The following is a 21069-nucleotide window of genomic DNA, read 5'->3' on the forward strand; positions in this document are numbered from 1 at the left end:
CTCATAATGTACAAAGCAACATGGCAAAATGGCAGCACAAAAAGAAAAAAGGAAAAGAAAGAAAATCATGCAAAATGCCCATTCTCATGGTGCTCAGTAAAAGTAAAACAATCCGAGCTGCACAATGCTACCGCTGATGACAACAGTGCTGTCTAGGGAGGCACTGCAAAACAAGTTCATAAAATAATGGAGCTTGGGCTGAGCAGGTCACGCACATGTGTTCACATATTCACATACATCTTTTATTTATTTTTTAAAACATAGATTTACTACCTAGAAAAGGCTAATCTGGAACTTACTGACTAGTCCAGACTGACCTCTAACTTGTGATCTCCTGTCTTAGTACTAGGATTATAGCTGTTGAGAACCACACCCAGGTGTAGGACTGCTATTTATTAATAGGATTCTGAGCAAGGTAAGATTGAGAACAATCAAGCAGATGTACTGGAGAAGGCTCTAGATGGGATGGTATCTACAGAAGGACCACCATATAAAATTGCTTCAAGTAGAGTAACACCAGAAGAGGTAAGATCAGAAATGTAGCAGAAGTCATACAGGATCACATGGCCATGATTTCAATTCTGAAGGAGACAGGAAGCCACTGGAAGAGTCCAGCAATCTGACAAGATTTTATCTTTATAAAGCATCAATGCTGTGTGGAGACATGACCACAAAGGCCTGGTCAACAGGGAACTCCATGTGGAAAGCTCTATGCTGTTTCTCATCTCTAAGGCTCCACAATTTAGTTGTTTTCTTTCTCCTATTCTTCTCCCCTCATAGTCACAGATTCCTCCCAAATCTTAGGCATCGCCCAGCCAGCTGAGACATAATCTGGACTTGGTGGACTGTCATCACGCTAGGTTTCCATTACAGCATTGCTTATATGCATTAGTCACCTTCTAGCTCCTGTAGTTACATAGCCAGCACATCTATTTTATTCAGTAATACATCACTCTGTCTGCAAGAGTGCCTGATCCAAGTGTTCAGAGTATATTTGCTAAATAAAAACCTGAAAAATTAGAAGAAACTTAGTGTTGAGTTATAGGTTAGAACACTTAGAAGTGTAAGGAGGGAGACAAAGTTTCTGCTACATAAAAGTTATTTCAAGTATCTTGGTCAGTTTACTAATTTAGCCCAATATGCTCCGTTTTCACCAAACCTTGTTATTTCTCATGCATCTAATCACTTGTATTTAGTTAAGGATACTACACCTATCAAACATCAATAGAGCATTCCCTCTGTCTAGAAAGGGGAAAATTACTCCTAGTATTGTCTGAACTGGAAAAGAACAGTGGATAAGGAGGACAGCTTAGGAGACAGAATATTTCCTTGATCCTAGGAATAATTCATAAATTGTCAAATGGTGGATCCATCTACTGGTATTTCTCTTTCATGTGTGTACATATCTAAAGTACTAAAGACTAATTTAGTAAATAAGAACTATGTATTCACTATGCTTTCATGACGATATACTTGAGGAAGAATGCTTCATTATCTCTAATATATTATACTTTGCTTTTCCTTCACCTGTTAGTATTCATGCACAATTTTCCTTCTTAGCAACTACAATGATGTAAGCACCATACCGTGTGTCACTTCATGTTTAAGTTATAAGGACCTTCTCAAACTTATACCTGCAAGTCGAAGTGCTAGACAATGGGCCATGTGCACATTTAACATTAGTAGGTATTTCAAATAGTCATAATTAAAAACAGTACATTCAGCATACAATTTATGTGAAAAGAATAGAAAACTACTTTCCATTGAATGCATAAATTGATGGTATCAACAATTAGTCAAATAAAAGATTTCAAAAGATCTTAACTATATTTCTAGACATGTATTTACTCCTTATGAGAAAGCAAATTAGAAATACATATAAGCCAATAGTACATTAATTAATTTTAGGTGTCAGCACACAGTTATTAAGCTGTATTTTTCTGTCTGTTTTAAAACTGCCCTCAAGATAAAACAACACTCTTCATTTACTAGTTGCAGACTGGCATTTAACATTACAACTTAACATCCTGTGAGCAAATCCTAATGCAAAATATTCAGAATTCAGGTAACTAACTTTTAATAATATATAATTAATTGTACATACAGTGCTAGCAGAGATAAATTCAAAAGTGGACTGATATTTGAAAATTTAAGCTATGACCATAGTGAACAATTTCCTTGGCATAATACTTTATCAAGCCTTCTGACCAAAAATTAAAAACTGTTTATAAAATGTCCTCACCTTGCAAATTATTGACAAAAAATTCTTCACAACACAAAATTTTCTACTCTTCAAAAGTCATGTTCTTTTTCATTTCTGATTAGATTTGTTACTCTGAACTCAATTATATGGTATTCCACTAGCCTTGCTAATTTCCACCCATCTTTCAGCATCATCCCCTACTTAGTTGCACTTAACAAGTTCACAGAATCTTATGTATATCAATTCTATACTATGTCACTTTCTTATAATTTGCCTGGTCTAAAACCATCAATCCATTAGGGTCTGAGGGGTAATCTGGGTTAGAGTCTATTTAAGCTTTATAGTTAAAGACATTTTCTCATATTTGCTTCTTAAAATAATGATACAAAAATGGTAGTAATTCAATAATTATTATCTTAACCTATCACTGGCTTACTCAAGTCTGTATTACACACAGCACATATAACCAGCACACAGAATTATATACAGTAGATTCTTACTGACTAATGGATAGTACTGAGATCAGTGACCTTTGTTCACTGAATCAGTAATGATCATCTATGAAAGAGTGTTAGCAGCTTCACCAAAAGAGCTAAAAGTGACTTTTAATCAATTCCTTTATTGGCTGGATTCTAAAAATCTTAAAGAGTTACTTCAGAAATGTCAAGATAACCATTACCGTTAAATTGAATATGAATATTAATTGAGAAAAACATCTGTTAACTTCTCAGAATATTATTGGCCTGTAGTTACTACATAATGCAAATCAGGAAGTTCAGTCATACTCCACTATCGACATGAGTTCAAAAGTCTTTGAAGCCACATTATCTATCATGAATATTAAATATATAAAACAAATGATGACTCGTTTCATGAAGGACAGTGAATACAGATGAAAAGGCAACTATTTTATATTGTCTGGACAGAAAAAAACTATTTAAATTAAATTCCAGCAAAATGTTAAAGTTATCACTAGTAATGAAATTGTCATAATCACTGCTTGACACAAAGTGATGCCAATATCATTAAAAATCCTTTAGGCCATCTTCATCTTACCTCTCTGGCCATTCTTTAACTATCTCTTCAAACAGGACCCTTCCTCCCCTCTTCACCCAACGCACAGTTTAGTAAGTCTTTAGCCCTTTTATTATTTTACTCTTAGCCCTTTTATTATTTTACTCTTAGGGGAAGTCTTATGGTTTCAGCTGTTAACCATGGGTATTTAACTGATAGCCAGAAAATATTTGTAGCTTCATAAAATCAAAGATAGGTAAAGCTACAATTCTTTTTTATGATGGGAAGTACACAAAAGTGCCTTTGCTGGGTTTGACTGAATGTTCAAGGGACTTGAAGAAGCATAACTGGAAAATTGGTGAGAAAGACATGTGAGTACATGGAAACTACATGGAAAGACCTCTTTAAATGGACAAAGGACATGAGGTTATTTAGATCCCATGTAAATGCTTATTAAAAGGTTCCTTTAGCAGAGGAATTCAACAGTCAAGTAGACAGCATGACCCATTCTGTGCAGTCAGCCTTTCTCTGCTCATCCCTATTTGTTACTGCACAAGGACCATGAACAAAATGGCTACGCTGGAGCGATGGCTTGACAAGATGGACTTTCACTTGACAAGGCTGGCCTGACTACAGCTGCTGAGTGCCAAATCATCAAGCAGCAGAGACCAACACTGAGCCCCTAATTTGGTGCCATTCCCTGTCAGTGACATGGTGGTAGATTAACTAAATCAGACCACTTCCTTCATGAAGAGGGTAATGCTGTGTTCTTACAGGAGTAGATGTTTATTCTGGTTATGGATTTTTCTGCATACAATGCTTCTGCCCAAACTACCATCCATTCACACAATACTCTACACAGCATCACTTTTAACAAAGGAACTCATTTCATAGCCAGAAAAAATATGACAGTATACCCAATGTCATGAACTCCACTGGTCATACCATGCTCCCCACGATCTTAAAGCAGTTAGCTTGATAGAATGGTGAAGTTGCCTTTTAAGCATTTCCAGCACTAAATAGGTGGCAATAGCTGGAGTGCTGGGGAAAGTTATCTAGAAGGCAGTATATGCTTGGAATCAGTGTCTGTTTATGGTACTGTTTATTCTATAGCTAGGATTAACAGGTACAAGAATCAAGGCGTGGAAACTAGGAGCTACCACTCACTATCACTGCTAGTGACTGACTAGGAAAACTTTTGATTCCTGTTCCTGTTACCTTATACTTTATTGGCTTACAAGTTTTGGTTCCAGAGAAGGGAGTACTTCTATTAAGAGACACATTAAACTTTCTACTGAACTGGTTATTTTGGACTCTGATGCCCTTAACATATGGATAAAAAAGGAACAACATGGACTAGAGAAACTGACTAGTGATTAAGAGCACTAGCTGTTCTTGTAAGACCTGGGTTCAGTTCCCAGCACCCACATGGTGGCTGAAAATCATCAGTAACTCAAGTTCCAGAGACTCTGACGCCCACTTCTGGCTTCTGCAGGCAATGCAAACATATAGTAACAGATATACATGCAGGCCAAAAACCTACACAATAAAGAAATCTTTAAAAAGGAGGAGGAAAGCAAAAAGAAAGAGAGAGAGGGATGGATGGAGGAAAAGAAGGAAGGACAGACAGACAGAAAGAGAAGAAAAAAAGGTGTTAGAAGGGGTGACTGATCCAGACTACCAAAGAGCAATTGGAAGTAGGGAAGATTCCATCTGTAGTGTATGAGATTCTCTAGGGCGTCTCTTGGTGCTACCATATGATTAGAGCCAATGGGTAACTACAACAACCCAATCTAGGCTGGATGACAAAGGGCACAGACTCTTCAGGAATGAAAATATGGGTCACTACTCCAGTGAAAGAACTAACACCTGCTGAGGTGCTTGCTGAGGGCGGAGGAAATACAGAATGGGTGTTTATAAAGTTATAAATCCATTTACAGAATAGTAGTTATAAATATCAGATGAGGCCACACAAACCACTGCAGAATCAAGTCATATGATCATTTCTGTCTTACTTTATTAAGAACATGTTTGTGCACAAATACACATCTATTAAAATAGTATGTTTTCTTTTCTCTATTTACCATAGAAGGTAATATTGATTGAGGTTAAGATCACCAGTTGATGCAAATGTACATTATTATATTTAAGTTATGAGAAGCTAAAAGACTAATCATTGTTTGGTGTTTATTTATGATGAGTTTTCTTTCTTTTCTTCCTTTCAAACAGGTCGCATATAGTCCAGACCGGCCCTGAACTTCTGAACTTCCTGCCTCTACCTTCTAATTGTTGAGAATATGAATGTATGTAGTATCTTACTGTATTCAATTTGCTGAAATTTATTTAGGATTTTGAACTTAATGTTTAAGTTTCATTTTTCCTTTATTTTTACCATCCTTTCTTATTTGCAACTCTAAGTTTGTCATATAACAAGGCTCATGTTCTAGCCTGTAGAATGCTAAATTGCTTCTGTAAAATGAGAGGAGATATAAAATATAGACATCAAATGAAAATTAAAAAAATAACTTGTGCTTACAATGTACAAAAGTCAAAGTACAGATACATATTTTTTAAGCCTTATATAGACTAAATACTTAATATTGCTTATAAACATAACTAACATAGTCTAAAATTAGGGACCAAATAAGGGACATTACTTCTCTGCTTCAATATTGATGGATCTCACACATTGTCATGTTGTGGGAGTCCCCTCTGTGTGCTGTGATTATCACTGATGAATAAAGAAACTGCTTGGCCTATTGATAGGGGAGAACTTAGGTAGGTGGGTAGGACAAGACTGAATTCTGGGAGAAAGAAGGATGGAGTTGGAGGGATGCCATGGATCCACTGCCGGAGATAGACGTGCCAAAACTTTGCTGGTAGGCTACAACCTTGTGGTGATACACAGATTAATAAAAATGGGTTAAATTAAGATGTAAGAGCTAGCCAGTAAGAAGCTAGAGCTAACGGGCCATGCAGTGATTTAATTAATACAGTTTCTGTGTGATTATTTCAGTTCTGGGTAGCTGGGATGAACAAGTGGCCCCTCCTGCAACACTGTTGTCTCCTCTAAACAATGACTATGATATGCTCACCCTTAAAGTCCTAAAGCCAATACATTCTAAGGTCACTTCAACAATACCTTTCTTTTTACAGCTACAAGAAGTAACATGATCCCTAAACCATGCTGATAAAAGCTGTTTGTTCTCTCATCTCCAGATAAGCAGTTTATTTGGTATCCCCCCCCACACTGTCTTTCTTCTGTGAAGTCACAGATACAGGACACATGAACCCTTCTTTATATAAATACAGCATGGTATAAATGAAAATGTATTGCTGTTATGCTTAGTTATGTGAGTGTAGTGTATTTATCACAGGTACAACTTCCCCTTTCTCAGTTACATCATAAAAAAACTGGATGAAGGGGGACCTGGAGAGATGGCTTAGCAGTTTCAAGCATCTGATGCTCTAAAGAGGACCCAGTTTGGGTCTCAATAACCACATAATGGCTTACAACCATCTGTAGCTCTAGTTCCAAAGAATCTAATACTCTCTTCTGACTTCTGAAGTCACATGGCATACATGTGGTACACTGACATATATGTAGAGAAAACATTCATACATATAAAAAAATAAATCTAAAATATAAACAACAAAAACCTACCGGATGGCAAAGCATCTATTTATTTCTCATTTCAGTGTAGAAACAAAAGAACAAATACTAAATTAATGTCTAGAAAACAATCCTTTCTCACAGTATCTCTTTATATATACATGTCCTTTATTTTTAAGTTGGATATAGAGATACTTAACCATTATGAAAACACAAAACATCAAATTTTCTCTTATAAACTATGTAGTACAGGGGCCTGGAGAGATGGCTCAGTGGTTAAGACCATATACTATTTTTCCAGAGGACCTAGGTTTGCATCTCAGAACCCACATTAACAGGATCACAACTGTGTGTAAGGTCAGCTTAGATATTTGACTCCCTCTCTGGCCTCCGTGGGCACCTTCACTCATGTGCACTAGCACCACACACACATAAATAAATCTTAAAAATGTAAATGTACACATTTTAATCTCTAGGCTATGCCATATAAATGAATCAAGGAAAGATAACTTCCCGTTTGAACATAAAACATCCATGTTTAAATGTTTTAAAACAAAAACAGTAGGTATTACATGCTAAACAAACAACGTACCTTGCTGAGCGGTTTGCTCTTGCGTTCGAGTCACAGTGAGGTCTAAGGGGCCTTCCTGCTCATCCTGAATGCAGTGCTCTGCTTGGTTCATTTGGATACTTTTGTATACGAGACTTGCTCCAATCGAACCATTTCTATTCTCTTGGATTTTACCACTCTTTGAAATGTACTCAATGGCAAACTGACGTATCATCTTTTTCATTAGTTCCTGAGCAACTAAGGGAATGTTAGGGTCACAGTTCTGAGGAAGATCTGGGAAAGAAATAAACACAGTATCATTAGAAGGCAAATACAAACAACCAAGGAGTTTTACAAGAAAATTACATTAGCACTATCTACAAGCAATCCACAGTGGCCAGCAGTCTCTGTGTCTTAGAAATGGCAACTATGTAGATGCAGTTTTGCATTTCTTCCAAAAGTCACTTTTTAAAAAATTCATTTATTTCTACCCAAAACAAAAGTACAGATCAAAGAATTAGTCATCGAAGCAGGAGTTACCTCCATAGTTAAATGTTCAAATGTTCTATTAGATATTAAGATTAAGTTTAGTATTCAAATGCAAACTTTATATATGAGCCAAGGGTAGGCCATATACAACATATATCAGTGACTAAGAAGACATCTGAACTGTTTGAACTCTCTACCAATGTTTTTTTTTAACACTCGATCAAATGTGCTTCATATATTACTCTGAAGGTCATCAATGATTTATATTCTTTTACATAGAGAAATTATCACTATCAAGAACATCAAGTAAGTACAGTAGCACAGACAGCAGCAATCTAGATTCAAGATTTACTAATATCCTATCACAATTGCTTTCTTTTCTTAAATTTGTGAAGCCACTAAAAACAAGCTATCTAGAACTAGGGTATTTCACTTATTAAAAAAACTCACAACAAACTTCTATAAAAGGGTGGTATTAGTTATTACTGTAGATCTTGATCCTACAAAACAGGTTGATCTGCTACAACCTTAGTAGTTTCACAAAGACACAGGCACACACACACATGCATACTACAAAAATAGACATACACCCTCTTCTGGCAGAACCTGTAAAAAAAAAAAATCAAATGACTTTACTGTATCAAGTTTAGGAGAATGGCAGGTCATCCATAAACACCGAGTAACAGCAAGACACTTTGGCCTAGTAGTAACCTTTTTTTACAAACAGATCTGGTCTCATTTGATTCCCATTATTTGCTCTAGTTTTCAGAGGTAGGAAGAATGAAAAACTGACAAAGATTATTAAGCATACTTGGGAAGGCTTCCTGTTTCTTCCAAGCAGACCTATTAGTAATATGACCTGTTATCAGAGGTTATAGTTTGTAAGACTAAGAGAAGCAAACAGACATAGACTGAGTGGTATTTTATATATCAGAGTTAAAATGGCAAGTAAGTTTTCACACTTGAAATGATAATATACAAGCTCCAGTGGCTATATGCTTCCTAATTAAAGCAAAATAAACAGTTTGTTCATTGCATACAAAAATTACCAAGACAATTAATTATTACCTTCATGAAAACTGGAAGGTTTCTATAAAAATTCATTTTTAAAAATTAAATTTTGCTTCACATTATCTGTTTTTAAGATGGTAGTTTCACAGTTAAGTATTTTTGTGTAAAATCCCTACAGTCTTTTGGTTAGTGTCACTCACCAGTTCACAATGATTAAATTTACCACAGAAAAAACAAAAACAATTCAGTTCATGAACAACTAGATCACATCTGAGTTTAAAGCTAAGTTTAAGTTCTGTTCTATTCATTAAGTCACATTTTGTCCCCTTATGGTATTCTATGGAATATGTACAAGTGAGAGGGCATTAAGAGAAAGAGACATTTCTCAGCTGCTCAATAGTTAATATTACTCTGAAGATGCTTGTGCAACCGTTATAACTCCAAAAAAAAAAAAAAAAGAAGTGTAACTTAAGATCTATATAAGCAAGTTTAAACTCAGGTTTATGGGCAAGTATCATCTGAAAGGATATGCAGATTATATTGTTAATACCAAAACTGCGATAAGAAAAACCACTAACTCAAATCATCATGGCCAAATTAATTAAAGCAGACAATTAAAGCAAGCTTTTCCATTTGTGTACATGGGCTGCCTCTCCCTAAGTTGGGGTGAGGGTTGAGGGGATCAGCATTAGAGATGAAGAAGACAAGGCTTTTGTAGCTCAGGGATAGGCATTTTTCAAATAGAGGGTTTAGTGGGCAAGACAGGAGGGGTTACAGAAGCCATTTACCCCACTGGAGACAGATGCCAGAACATTAGCCAGAAAGCTACACACAGATTAATGAAGATGGGTTAAATTAATATCTAAGAGTTAGCTAATAAGAAACTAGAGCTAATGGGCCAAGCAGTGTTTTAAATAATACAGTTTCTGTGTGATTTTTTCAGCCTGAACAGCCGGGAACCAACAAGCGGCCTCCTTCAACACACTGCATTATTTAAAATACTCTCATTAAGACTGCAAGGCCTGCCCTTTTCTGAAGAGAAATGAAGGAGTGGATGAGGAGGAAATTGGTGAAAGGGACTGGGAGGAGGAAAGGAAGAGGAATTGGTGGTTGGGATTAAAAATAAATAAAAAAAGATAGATGATAGACAGACAGAAAGACAGATAAAGGGAAAAATATTACAAGAGACAGGGGGTCAAGGGGTTGACTGTGAGGCTGTCTATCCTAGGAATGAGCTGTGCTCATAAAGTTTCACAAGCATGATTACCTAAACATGAGCTGAACAAGGACAGCATAAAACATGTTAAAACAGATGTGAAAGACCACAAGGCCTCAACCCCACACAAAGAATTACAGGTAACTAAGGACTGCTCAGAGTGGGAGAAATAGTCTTCACAGGGAAAGAACATAACAATTAGTTAAGCAGTACTAAATGATCAGCTCTGAAAACATACATACAATTAACATTATCAAGAGTAGGTGTGTTTATGTCTTTAGGAATAAATGTGTATCTATATATATGTGTGTGTGTGTTATGTATATCCATGTAAATAATAATGAAAAAAGAGGCCATGAATTTGAAAGAGAATGAAGAAGGTTATACGAGGGATGGGGGAGAAGGTGTTGGAGGGAAGAAAAAGGAGAAAGCAATTACATTAGGGGAGAAAGTATTACATTTTAAAAATAGAGAAAATAAAAAATACAATACCTTTACTTTTAACATGTTATACAAGGAAATAATTATGATCCACATATGGGGGGAGAGTTCAATAAGAAAATGTCTTTGAGGAAACCTAATGTTTGCACTTAATAGAAACTAAATCACTGATTCAGAAATAGACTCAAAGTTCTAAAGAAGTATAAAGAGAAAAAACAGTTCACCAAACAATCTGTAGATAAACAGAAAATATATAAAAAGCATAAATCTGGAGTGAAAGAATACTATTTAAAACTAAGAGTTCACTCTAACAGAAGAATGAATAAACCCAAAGACTGACCAAGTGAGATTATTCAGGCAGCTGGAAGAAAGGAAGAGCAAGAGAGAGAGAAAGAAGGGAAGCAGAAGATGAGGGCAACAAAGGCTTCAGACTCATGGAGTTTAAACATATCCTTGAAGACAGGAGACAGAGTAAAAAAGACACAGTCTAAAAAACGTGATACTGAACCAATTTGATGAAAAACATCTGTCTACACATTCAGAAAGTCAACTAAATGACAAGCAGAGTAAGCTCTGCCAGGTTCATATTTAGATATATTCACATCAAACTGCCAGAAACAATGGAAAACAATAAAGCTTGAATGTAATGAGAAATACAAATAAAATCATACAAGGGAGATTCAGTAAAATTAATAACAAACTTCACATCAGAAACCATGGAGGCCAGAAGAAATAAAGAGTGCAAAAGTGTGGTAACCAAAGAGTAACATGTAAAACAAATGATTTCTGTCCAAAAACTATCAATGTATGTGTTTCTAAGCTTTCTTTCTTCCTATCTCATTTAGAAAGAATGTATAATAGAAGTGTTATGAAACTAAGTTGGTCGACATCCTCTGTCTAAAGATAAAATAGAATGACAGTAACAACATAAAGGAATTAAGAAAGAGTGAGGATATATGGCAATAAGCTTTACATATATTTTTAAAGTTGCTGGTATTCATTCAAATAGGGCTATTGCATGTTAAGATGCTAACTGTAATCTCCATGATGATTATCAAGAAAACATTTGAAATAATAATCCTAAAACCAGCAACAAAATTAAATGGTCTACTACAAAAGCATCACAAAGGAAAGTCACAAAGGAGGCAAAGGGAAACCAAAAAGAAACAAGACATAAAGAAACCAAGTAACAACATGACTAATAGAAATTCAACTTTATCAGCATTTATATTAAATATAAGCAGACTAAACATTCCTAGAATTATACATAGACCTGGAGAATGGGTTTGGAAATTAATTATTCAAATGTATGCTGTTAAAAGAGATACATTAAACTCAAAGGCTAAAACAGGTTTAAAGAAAAAGGCTGAAAAAGAAACACAACATGAAAAAGACAAGTAAACTTTATAGAAAAGTGAAAAGGATCAGTAAGATGAACACAGCTCTACCACACATACAGAATTCTGTGACACTAACAGGAAAATATCAAGTGCACACGGAAATTCTCCACGAAGAGGGATATGTTATGCTTCAAGACAAGTCTCATGTTGAAGAATTAAAAACATTTGAAGGATTTGCAAGCATGAGGACCCCAATTCCATTTTCAGCACCCACATAAACCTGTGCATAGGGACATGTTCCTGTATCCACAGAACAGTGGAGGAAGAAATAGTAGGATACTTGGGGTCTCCTGGACAGAGAGCCTAGCCAAACTGTCAAATTCCAGATTCAGTGACAGAGCGGTCTCAAAAAGTAAAGTTTATAGTGATTGAGGAAGACACCCGCCTCCACACACATGTATCCCCTTCAGCATGTGCACATACATTTGGACACACACAGTCAAGAGTTAGAAGGAGTATTATGATCAAGTATAATTTGAATGAAACAAAATCAATATACTAACAGGTAGGAGATGCAACTAACAGTGCTTGGAAGTTTATAGCTCTAAACATATACAAAAAAAGTCTAAATCAATATCCTCATGTCCCACACTAAAAGAAAATGAATTAAAAACTGAATCAAATCAAGCAGAATGTAAATAAATGGCTAGAAAAGAAATCAATGAAATACAGAATGGAAAAACAAAACCAATAAAACTAAAAGTTCATTACTTAAATAAATAAAATTAAAAAATGTAAAACATTAACTAGACTGATAATGAAAAACTAGATAAGTTTATAGTTGCAAAAACTGGGGTGAAAAGTAATACCAGTGATTTTAAGAAAAAAACACAGAGAAATAAGAAAATACTATAAAAATGATACCTTAATACATCAAATAACCTAAGCAAAATAATCTAATTCCTAGAAAAACACAGCTGGCTAACTGACTCAAGAAATAATAACAGAAAGTCTGTGCAGACTTAAAGCAGGTAGAGATCAAATCAATAAACAAAAACACTTACTGCAGGGGAAAAATACAGAAGCAGATGGTTTTGATGGCTATTTTGCCATCAGACATTTAAACAAGAATTAGTTCAAAATTTTCTAAAACTCTTTAAGTCAAAGGCGGCTATACTAACTCATTCTGTAAGATTATAAATCTGATGTCAAGACAGGACAAAACAGGTATATTGAACACTATCAAAAGAAAATAAGCAAGGAAGTGGTGGCACATGCCTTTAACTCTAGCACTTGAAAGGCAGAGGCAGACAGATCTCGGTGAGTTTGAGGCCAGCCTGGTCTACAAAGTGAGTTCCAGGGTAGCCAGGATTGTTATACAGCAAAACCCTGTTTTGGGGAAACAAAACAAAACAAAACAAAGGAGAGAAAATTATTCATTTTACACACACACACACACACACACACACACACACACACACACACACACACACAAATATAAGCAAACAGAGTCCTGCAATACATAAAACGGGCTGAATAACAAAACAAGAAAGGCTTATCCCATGGACTGTAGTTTGGGTCAACAAATAAGAATCACCTAGTAACCGTAAAATTACTTATTAATGGAATACATCACAGAAAAGCATCATTTCCTTAAATGAAGAAAAAGCACTTAACAGCATGCAGCAAGCCTTTTTAATAAGAGCACTAACACACTAAGAATAGAAGACAACTACTTCAATCCACATGGCATAGTAAAAAGGGTTGCAAACGTTGTAGTTTCCCCTCTTTGTGAGAAAGGATTTCACTACGAAGCTCTGTTGGACACTGCAATCTTCCTACGAGTTTTCTTTTTTTCTACATTACTGGACACTAAAATAAAGGAATGGGCCATAGGGCACAACTTCTTAATCCTGAGCTGTTGGAATTAACTAAAATATTAAACTCTTTATAATAATTTTCTGGGTTCTATTTTTAACCTATATTATTTTGATTCACAGATTCAATTTGTCATTTGTTAGAATTTCATTATGTTTGCTTTTATTATGCTATCATATATGAATGGACAGTTTCTTAGTGTTTATTTATAAAGGCGGATTTATCTATAATTGTATGTATGCATGCCTGTATATGTGTGGAGGTGAGTGCACTGGAATGCAGGTGCCCACTGTGGCCAGTAGAGGATGTCCTATCTGCTGTAGCTGTGAACCATCTGTAAGAATGCTGGAAACCAAACTCAGACCCTTCGCGAGAGAAGCAAGCATGCTAACCACTAGCCTTTTCTCTAAGTCCCTCAGCATTTATTTTTGACTAGCTTTTTTATCTGTGCTGAAACCTCTATGAAGAACATTCAAGTGACAGATTTTATGATACTTGATAATCCATTTTAATAAATTATTAGATAATTGATATTTTCATTTACATTTTCCTTACTGCCAGTTTTTCTTTCAAAATATTCTTCTCCTTACTATTTTCCTTCTACTGGTTTAGAAATAATATCTTTATTACTTATTGGATGTTTTCAAAAGCTTATTTTTTTATCAATGTCTACACTTAACATATTTGTCCTATAACATGTGAAGAACAAGTCTTTAGTTTTAGTCATATCATGATTTCCAGGTACTGTTTGGCATGAGTCTCTGCACTAATTCTTTCCGACTTGACTGTCATTAAACACATAATAGCTATTTTGTTCTACCTTTTGTTTCTTAGCACGTTTAATATTTTAAACTTTTAGCTCAATTATTCATGGCGTTTTCAGAATTCTTACTTTCAGTAACTCTTGCTATGTACAACATACTGTTTAAAAGTTTGTTTTAAATTTCCATTGTAGTGATTTGAATTTTTAGATATTCTGCTTGTTTACTTTATATATGCTTCACTGTCAAAAAAAACTTTAAATTTTTTAAAAAGATTTATTTATATTTTTACAACAGGGTCACTTGTATCTCTGGCTGGCCTGAGCCTCCCTGTATGCCACCATGCCTAGCTAAATGCATTTATTTTATGTGTATGAGTGTTTGGCCTTGCATGAATGTATGTGCATCACATGCAAGCTTGGTGTTCAGGGAGGAAAGAGAGCAGTGGATCCCTTGAACTGCAGCTATGGATGGTTGTGATCTCATAAGAGAGTATTGGATACCCAGGAACTGGAGTTATGGATCCTTGTGAACCACCACTTTGTTGGTGCTGGAAAGAGAACCCAGGTCCTCTGAAAGAGCTTTTTACTGCCTTGCCATCTCTGCAGTCCCATGCTGTACTAGCTGTTAACCCACGTTTTTTTCATTCTTTATTATTTTAAAGAAAACCTTATTATTTATTTAATGGATTTTTCTTTCTTTTATAAACACAAGTGTTTTGACCACATGAACGTATGTGTACCATCTGCATGCTTAATGCCCATGGAGGCCAGGAAGGGTGTCAGATACCCCAAAAACTGGATTTAAGATAGTTTTGAGCCATTATTTGGGGGCTGGAAATCTAACTCAGCTCCTCTGCAAGAGGCAAGGCTTTCAACTGTTGAGCCATTTTTCCAACTCCAAACCTTGTCTTTGATGATCTGGTCTTGCTCTTCATTATTTTCTTCCAGTTTTTTTTTTTTTTTTTTTTTTTTTTGCAAATAACCTTACTTTCTTTCGTATGTTATAATCTACTTATTTGGGGAAAAAGTAAATGTTCTAGAGAACTTTGTTTCCGGGAATGTCCTAAAATTAATTAAGGATGTGTTCCTTGTTTGTTTCGTTTTACCAGGTTCCTGGAGGAGATTGACCCATAATTTTATAATAAATTTCAGATTTCTGAATCAGTGTGAATTTGGAATCTTAACTGTTAAGGTACTTACTGAACAAACCTAATGACCTGAGCTCAGATGCCCAGAATGCCCATAAACAATAGATACAATGTGTCCCTGAAGGGAGATGGGGCAGAGAGACAGGACAATTTCCAGAAATTTGTGGGCAAGCTAGCCTGGTTCTATATACTGTAGCAAAGAAATCCTTCTTCAAACATGGTGAGAAGATGGGGACACCCAAAGGTCTGTCTGACCTCCACATGGCATGCACCTTCTTGTGCCCTCTCTGATAAGTTACCAGGGAAAAGACCCCCCCTCTGGATACAGAATTCTTTTTTGCCTGTCTTTTGTCTGTAGTTTTATTCTGCTTTTGTCAGAGCATTTTGTTTAGTGAGACTCTTATAGTTTTCATCTTCTTTATTACTAGAGACAAAAAGCTTCCTTGATTATAAGTTCCCCTGTTATATTAAAGGATATTTTAAATTAACCAAATTTCCAAAGCATTTCTTATAACTGATGATTCATTTGAAACCAAATTATCCATATTCATTATGTTGAAAATGTACAATTCATTCAGATATGATGAACCCCAGAGCAAAACCCTCCCCACCCAGTCATTTGCCCTGAAAGCAGCATCTCCTCATCCCTCTCCTGATGCCCCTGTGCTCTAGTCAAGAAAGTCTATGCAAACAATAAAAACAAAAACTTCCATGATTTTACAATTTCTTTGCTTTAAAAACATCAAGAAATTGTATTGCTTAGACTAAAATAAAGAATATGGTTTGTAAAAAATAAAGTTCATCTAGTTCTTGAAAAGATAATCAGGTTGATTGCGCCTAACTATAATATAAAGAATAAGAAAACATACAGAAGCTTACTAGAACCAGAAACAAAAGGAATCATTATTATAGATGTCAATGAATTAAAAAGAGAATAAAGATATGAATAAGTCCATGCTTAAAATTTTACTAATAGTTGGGAATAGATTGATTTCTTGGAAAGTAATCTGCCAAAACTTTCAGAAAGAATCACAGGCTAGGTGGCATCTCTTTAACCCCAGCACTCAGCAGTGAGAGAGGCAAGTGGATCTATGAATTGAGGCCAGCCTGGTCTGCAGAGCTGGTTCATGACAGTCAGGGCTACACAGAGAAACACTATCTCGAGAAACAGAAAAGAAAAACAAATAATTAGAATGGCTTGTAGCTTTTGTTTAAAGAAACTTCATTAATAATACAAGTCAAACACCAACAGATAAATTCACCTGTGAATTTTACCAACATTTAAGGAAGAGATTCACCAATTGCCTAAAATGTCTTCTAAAAAGCAGGAACAGACTGCAATATCAAAGAGTCTCCTCTGTCTCTGTCATTTTTTTTTTCTTGAGCCAGGATTTCTCTCTGTAGCGCTGGCTGCCCTGGAACTTGGCTTGTACGTCAGGCTGGCCTGGAACTCAGAGTTCTACCTGCCTCTTCCTCTGCCTCCTGAGTGCTGGGATTAAAGGTATGCACCACTACCACCACCCAACAAAATAATTTTTTTTCTCTTTTGTTTTTCAAAACAGGGTTCTTAGTGCAAAGTTTTTTTTAACACACAGCACAGAAGAAACTTGATATCCACCTACAAAGACAGGAACTAAACATACACCTTTCACAAAAATGAAGTCAAAGTACGGATATGCCTAAATGCAAAATGCAAACCCATTTACAGCTCTGGACCATAACACTGGAGAAAATGAATATAGTGTAAAATGGTAGTTACTTAGTACAGGGACATAGGTAGGTTTGTGGCTCTCTACACAGGAACATAGCATTTTCTTACTAAACTGAAAAGGGGACTTACCATATAATGTAGTCATTGCACTCTGAGATATCTACATAAATCATGATATAAAAACTTATGTTCAAACACAAACTTACAATACTTAAAGCAACTTTGTAACTACTAGAAACTGGAAGTAACCAAGATGTTCTTCAGTAAGTAAATGAATAAACAAAACTACAGTCTACTCTTACCATGCAGTCTTATTCCATTAATAAACAAAAAAAAATAGTGGAACCTTAAATGTATATTACTACGTGAAAAATGATCCAAAGAATATATATTGTGGACAGTTCCAATTAAAGGATCTTATGGAGGAAATAGATTGATCCTGACAGTGAAAAGTGCCACCATTTGGAGATGTTATGGGATGGGGGGTAAGTAGATGGAATACAGAAGATCCTCAGGGTATAACGCTACTGTTGCCTGACACTTCAAAAGAGCATGCAAGTCAGTATGCTTTGGGTAAATCCCACAAAGAAGTTTAACAAGTATGCACAACACATATAAAATGATCCTAATGTAAATTATGGACTTTAGATATGTGCTGTTTAGTTTTATCTTAACTCGACCCAAGCTAGAGTCATGTGGGAAGAGGGAACCTCGAATGAGAAAATGTACCCTCCAGGTGGGCCTGTGAGCAAGCCTGTGGCATAGTTTCATGACTGGTAATTGATGTGGGAGGGCCCATTCACTGTGGACAGTGCCACACCTGCAGTGGTGGTCCTGATTGCTGTAAGAAAGCAAGAAAGTCAGGAAACAGCTTTCTTCCATGGCTTCTACTTCAGTTTCTGCCTTCAGGTTTCTGGCCTGCTTGAGTTCCTGCCTTGACTTTTCTCAGTGATGAACTGCTAGGAAGTTCAAGATGAAATAAACCCTTTCATCCCCAGGTTGCTTTTGGCCATGTTGTTCATCAATGTTGGTTTATTAACTGTATCAAATACAAAATGAATGAGATGTTTATAATGGAAAATGAAGGAAAGAGGAAAAAATATGAGAACACTGAGCTTTCTGCTTCATTTACAAACCTAAATTCACTCTTTAAAAAACAGATTTAACTAGGCATCGTAGTAAATGCCTGTAATTCTAATCCTCAGCAGGCTGAGGCAAAAAAAATTTAAAGTTTATGATCAGCATGGCTAAATAATCAGACCCCACCTGAAAAAAATAATTTAAAAAAGAATAAGTGAAAAATCTGTATATTGTTTTTATGTTCTTCCTTAAAAAAATCTTTCAGTAGATGGCACCAGAGATCCTTTAGAACAATGATTCTCACCCTTCCTAATGTTGCAACTCTTTAATACAGTTCTTCATATTGTAGTGACCCCAACCATAAAATTATTTTTCTTGCACTTCATAACTGTAATTTTATGTAATGTTATAAACCATAATGTAAATATTTGAAATGCAGGATGTATTTTTATTGTTACAATTTGAACTTAATTAAAGCATAATGATTAATCACAAAACAAAAGGCTGTGAAATATTTATTTCTAACTACAAATAAATGAACTTTTGTCTTGAAGCATGGTATAGCATGGGTAACAATCTTAATATAACAACAGTAAACTACATTGCTCCATTTTGTAACAGTATGTGTAAAAAGCCAATGTTTCTCACTAGATCAGAAATTCCCGGGGCAGTCTTTGCAAAAGCACAACGAAGATCATCTTCTACAAGTCTATCTCTGTATTTAGACTTGAAAACTAACAGGCTGGAAAACCCTGTTTCACAAAGATATGTTGTTGGAAATGGAGGAATGCACAACACAGTCTCAGACAGAATAGGATATGACTGTAAACACTTGATCCAGAATTGACATTGTAGAGAAATCAATTCTTGCTATAATAAGTTCAGAGAAGTCCTCTTGTGCTGTCTCAGAAACATCTTCAACTTTGACTGTGAATGGGCTTCTGGCAAGCACAAATAGGTTATCAGGCAGATTTGGAAAATATGATCAAATTTCATCTGCAAGCATGTGCAAGTATTTTTTTCACAGAAATTATCATCATAATCCTTTTGTCTGGTTTAATGTTATGTCCCACAAAGAAAGAAGATAGGATAGGCAACGTGTAAATTTTACTTTCACTCAACTTCTTTTTGCCAAAGCTGAAGTTTCCTTTGTAATGACTGGATCTTTTCAGAAAAATCGAGGCATATTGCATTTGGTTCTTGCAGTGATAAGTTTAACTTATTCAAGATGGTGAAGATGTCCACCAAGTAAGCTATTTTCTGCAATTCATTTTTATTGCTGAAAAGTGATTCAAACTGTGGTCTTGATTTCTGATTAAAAAACGTTTTGAATTCATCATGAAGCTCAAAAACTTGTTTTAAAACCTTTCCCCTGAAAACAAAAACAAAAACAAAACAAAACAAACAAAACAAAACAAAAAACCTTTCCTCTGGACAACCATCTCACTTCAGTCTGAAATAGCAGAGCTTTGCTTGGTGCATGCAACTCATTGCAGTTATGAAAACAATTGGCTGTTTAAAGTACTCCCCTTGACAAAATTGACAGAACTTATGACTCTTCTCATTACTTGTTGTAACTCTTGTGGCATTGTCTTTATTGCTAATATTTGCCAATGAATCATTCAGTGAGTTCCAATGACTTTGGTGACTCATTCAGTATCAAACACTAAAAACCAGATCAACATCCTAGTATAGCTGGGTGCCATCTGTGCAAACACCAGAAACCTTTCCCAAGAGAGCTTATGCTCTTTCAGAAATGAACCAACTGTGCCAAATACATCACATGCAGTAGTTTTATTTCAAGAGGTTTACAAAAAAGGAACTCATCTTTAAAGTCGCCATCATTAATATACCTTATGAAAACTAGTAACTGTTTACAACATCTGTAGATTCATCAAGCTGGATACTAAATACTAGAAGTGGAGCTGATTTAATTTCTTGGATTTTTGTTCTAGAATATCAGCATACATATCTATTCTTCTGTGGACAGTGTCATTCTAGGAAATTTCACCCCATGTATAACAAATTTGTCTCTAATCATAACTCCAACAATGTCTTTGGCTGTTGGCAACAGTAAATCCTTAGCAATGGTATGAGGTTTCATGGCTCTAGCGATTCTGAGTGCCACCAAATAGGGAGCTTCACTGGCTGTTATGTTTTGTTTGTGGTATGTAGTGTCAAGCCTGGATTTCTTGAGTCCATCAGCATTGCTTCTAAAATAGCTGGTATTCTTGCCGGCGATGCTTAGATGTTTGCTATCAAAATGGCATTTTAATTTGTTCAGCTTCATACATTTGGCTGAGAGAACTTCACAACAAACAACACATTGTGGTTTCTCAATTCCTGCTGTAATTATTGATGTAAAACCATACTGTAAAAAATCCTCACTATATTTTCTTTTCTTAACGTTCTTCTCTACACGATCCAATGTCATGGGATGGTTTTCTAATAAAAATAATATATAACAATAGCTTTGATAATACAAAAGATGATACATGGCATAGTTCGCTAATAAAGTTCATTAAAGTTTCACATGATTTACCATTCTGTTTTTTAAACATACTTGTTACTATCACAAGGGGGCAGTATTCACATCAACCACAGCTAAATAT

General features: G+C 35.5%; 1 protein-coding gene across 8 annotated transcripts in view; it reads right to left on the reverse strand.

The window, feature by feature from the left end:
- Lcorl (ligand dependent nuclear receptor corepressor like) overlaps positions 1-21069 on the reverse strand; it is a 161165-nt gene that overhangs the window by 35652 nt on the left and 104444 nt on the right. For all 8 annotated transcript variants that reach the window (XM_005366002.3, XM_026788652.1, XM_026788651.1 and 5 more), the window contains one exon: positions 7423-7674. In XM_005366002.3, the coding sequence (XP_005366059.1) occupies positions 7423-7674 (252 nt within the window). The remainder of the gene's footprint in view (positions 1-7422; positions 7675-21069) is intronic.

The sequence above is a fragment of the Microtus ochrogaster genome, unplaced genomic scaffold, assembly GCF_000317375.1.
Source record: "Microtus ochrogaster isolate Prairie Vole_2 unplaced genomic scaffold, MicOch1.0 UNK5, whole genome shotgun sequence".
Taxonomy (NCBI): domain Eukaryota; kingdom Metazoa; phylum Chordata; class Mammalia; order Rodentia; family Cricetidae; genus Microtus; species Microtus ochrogaster.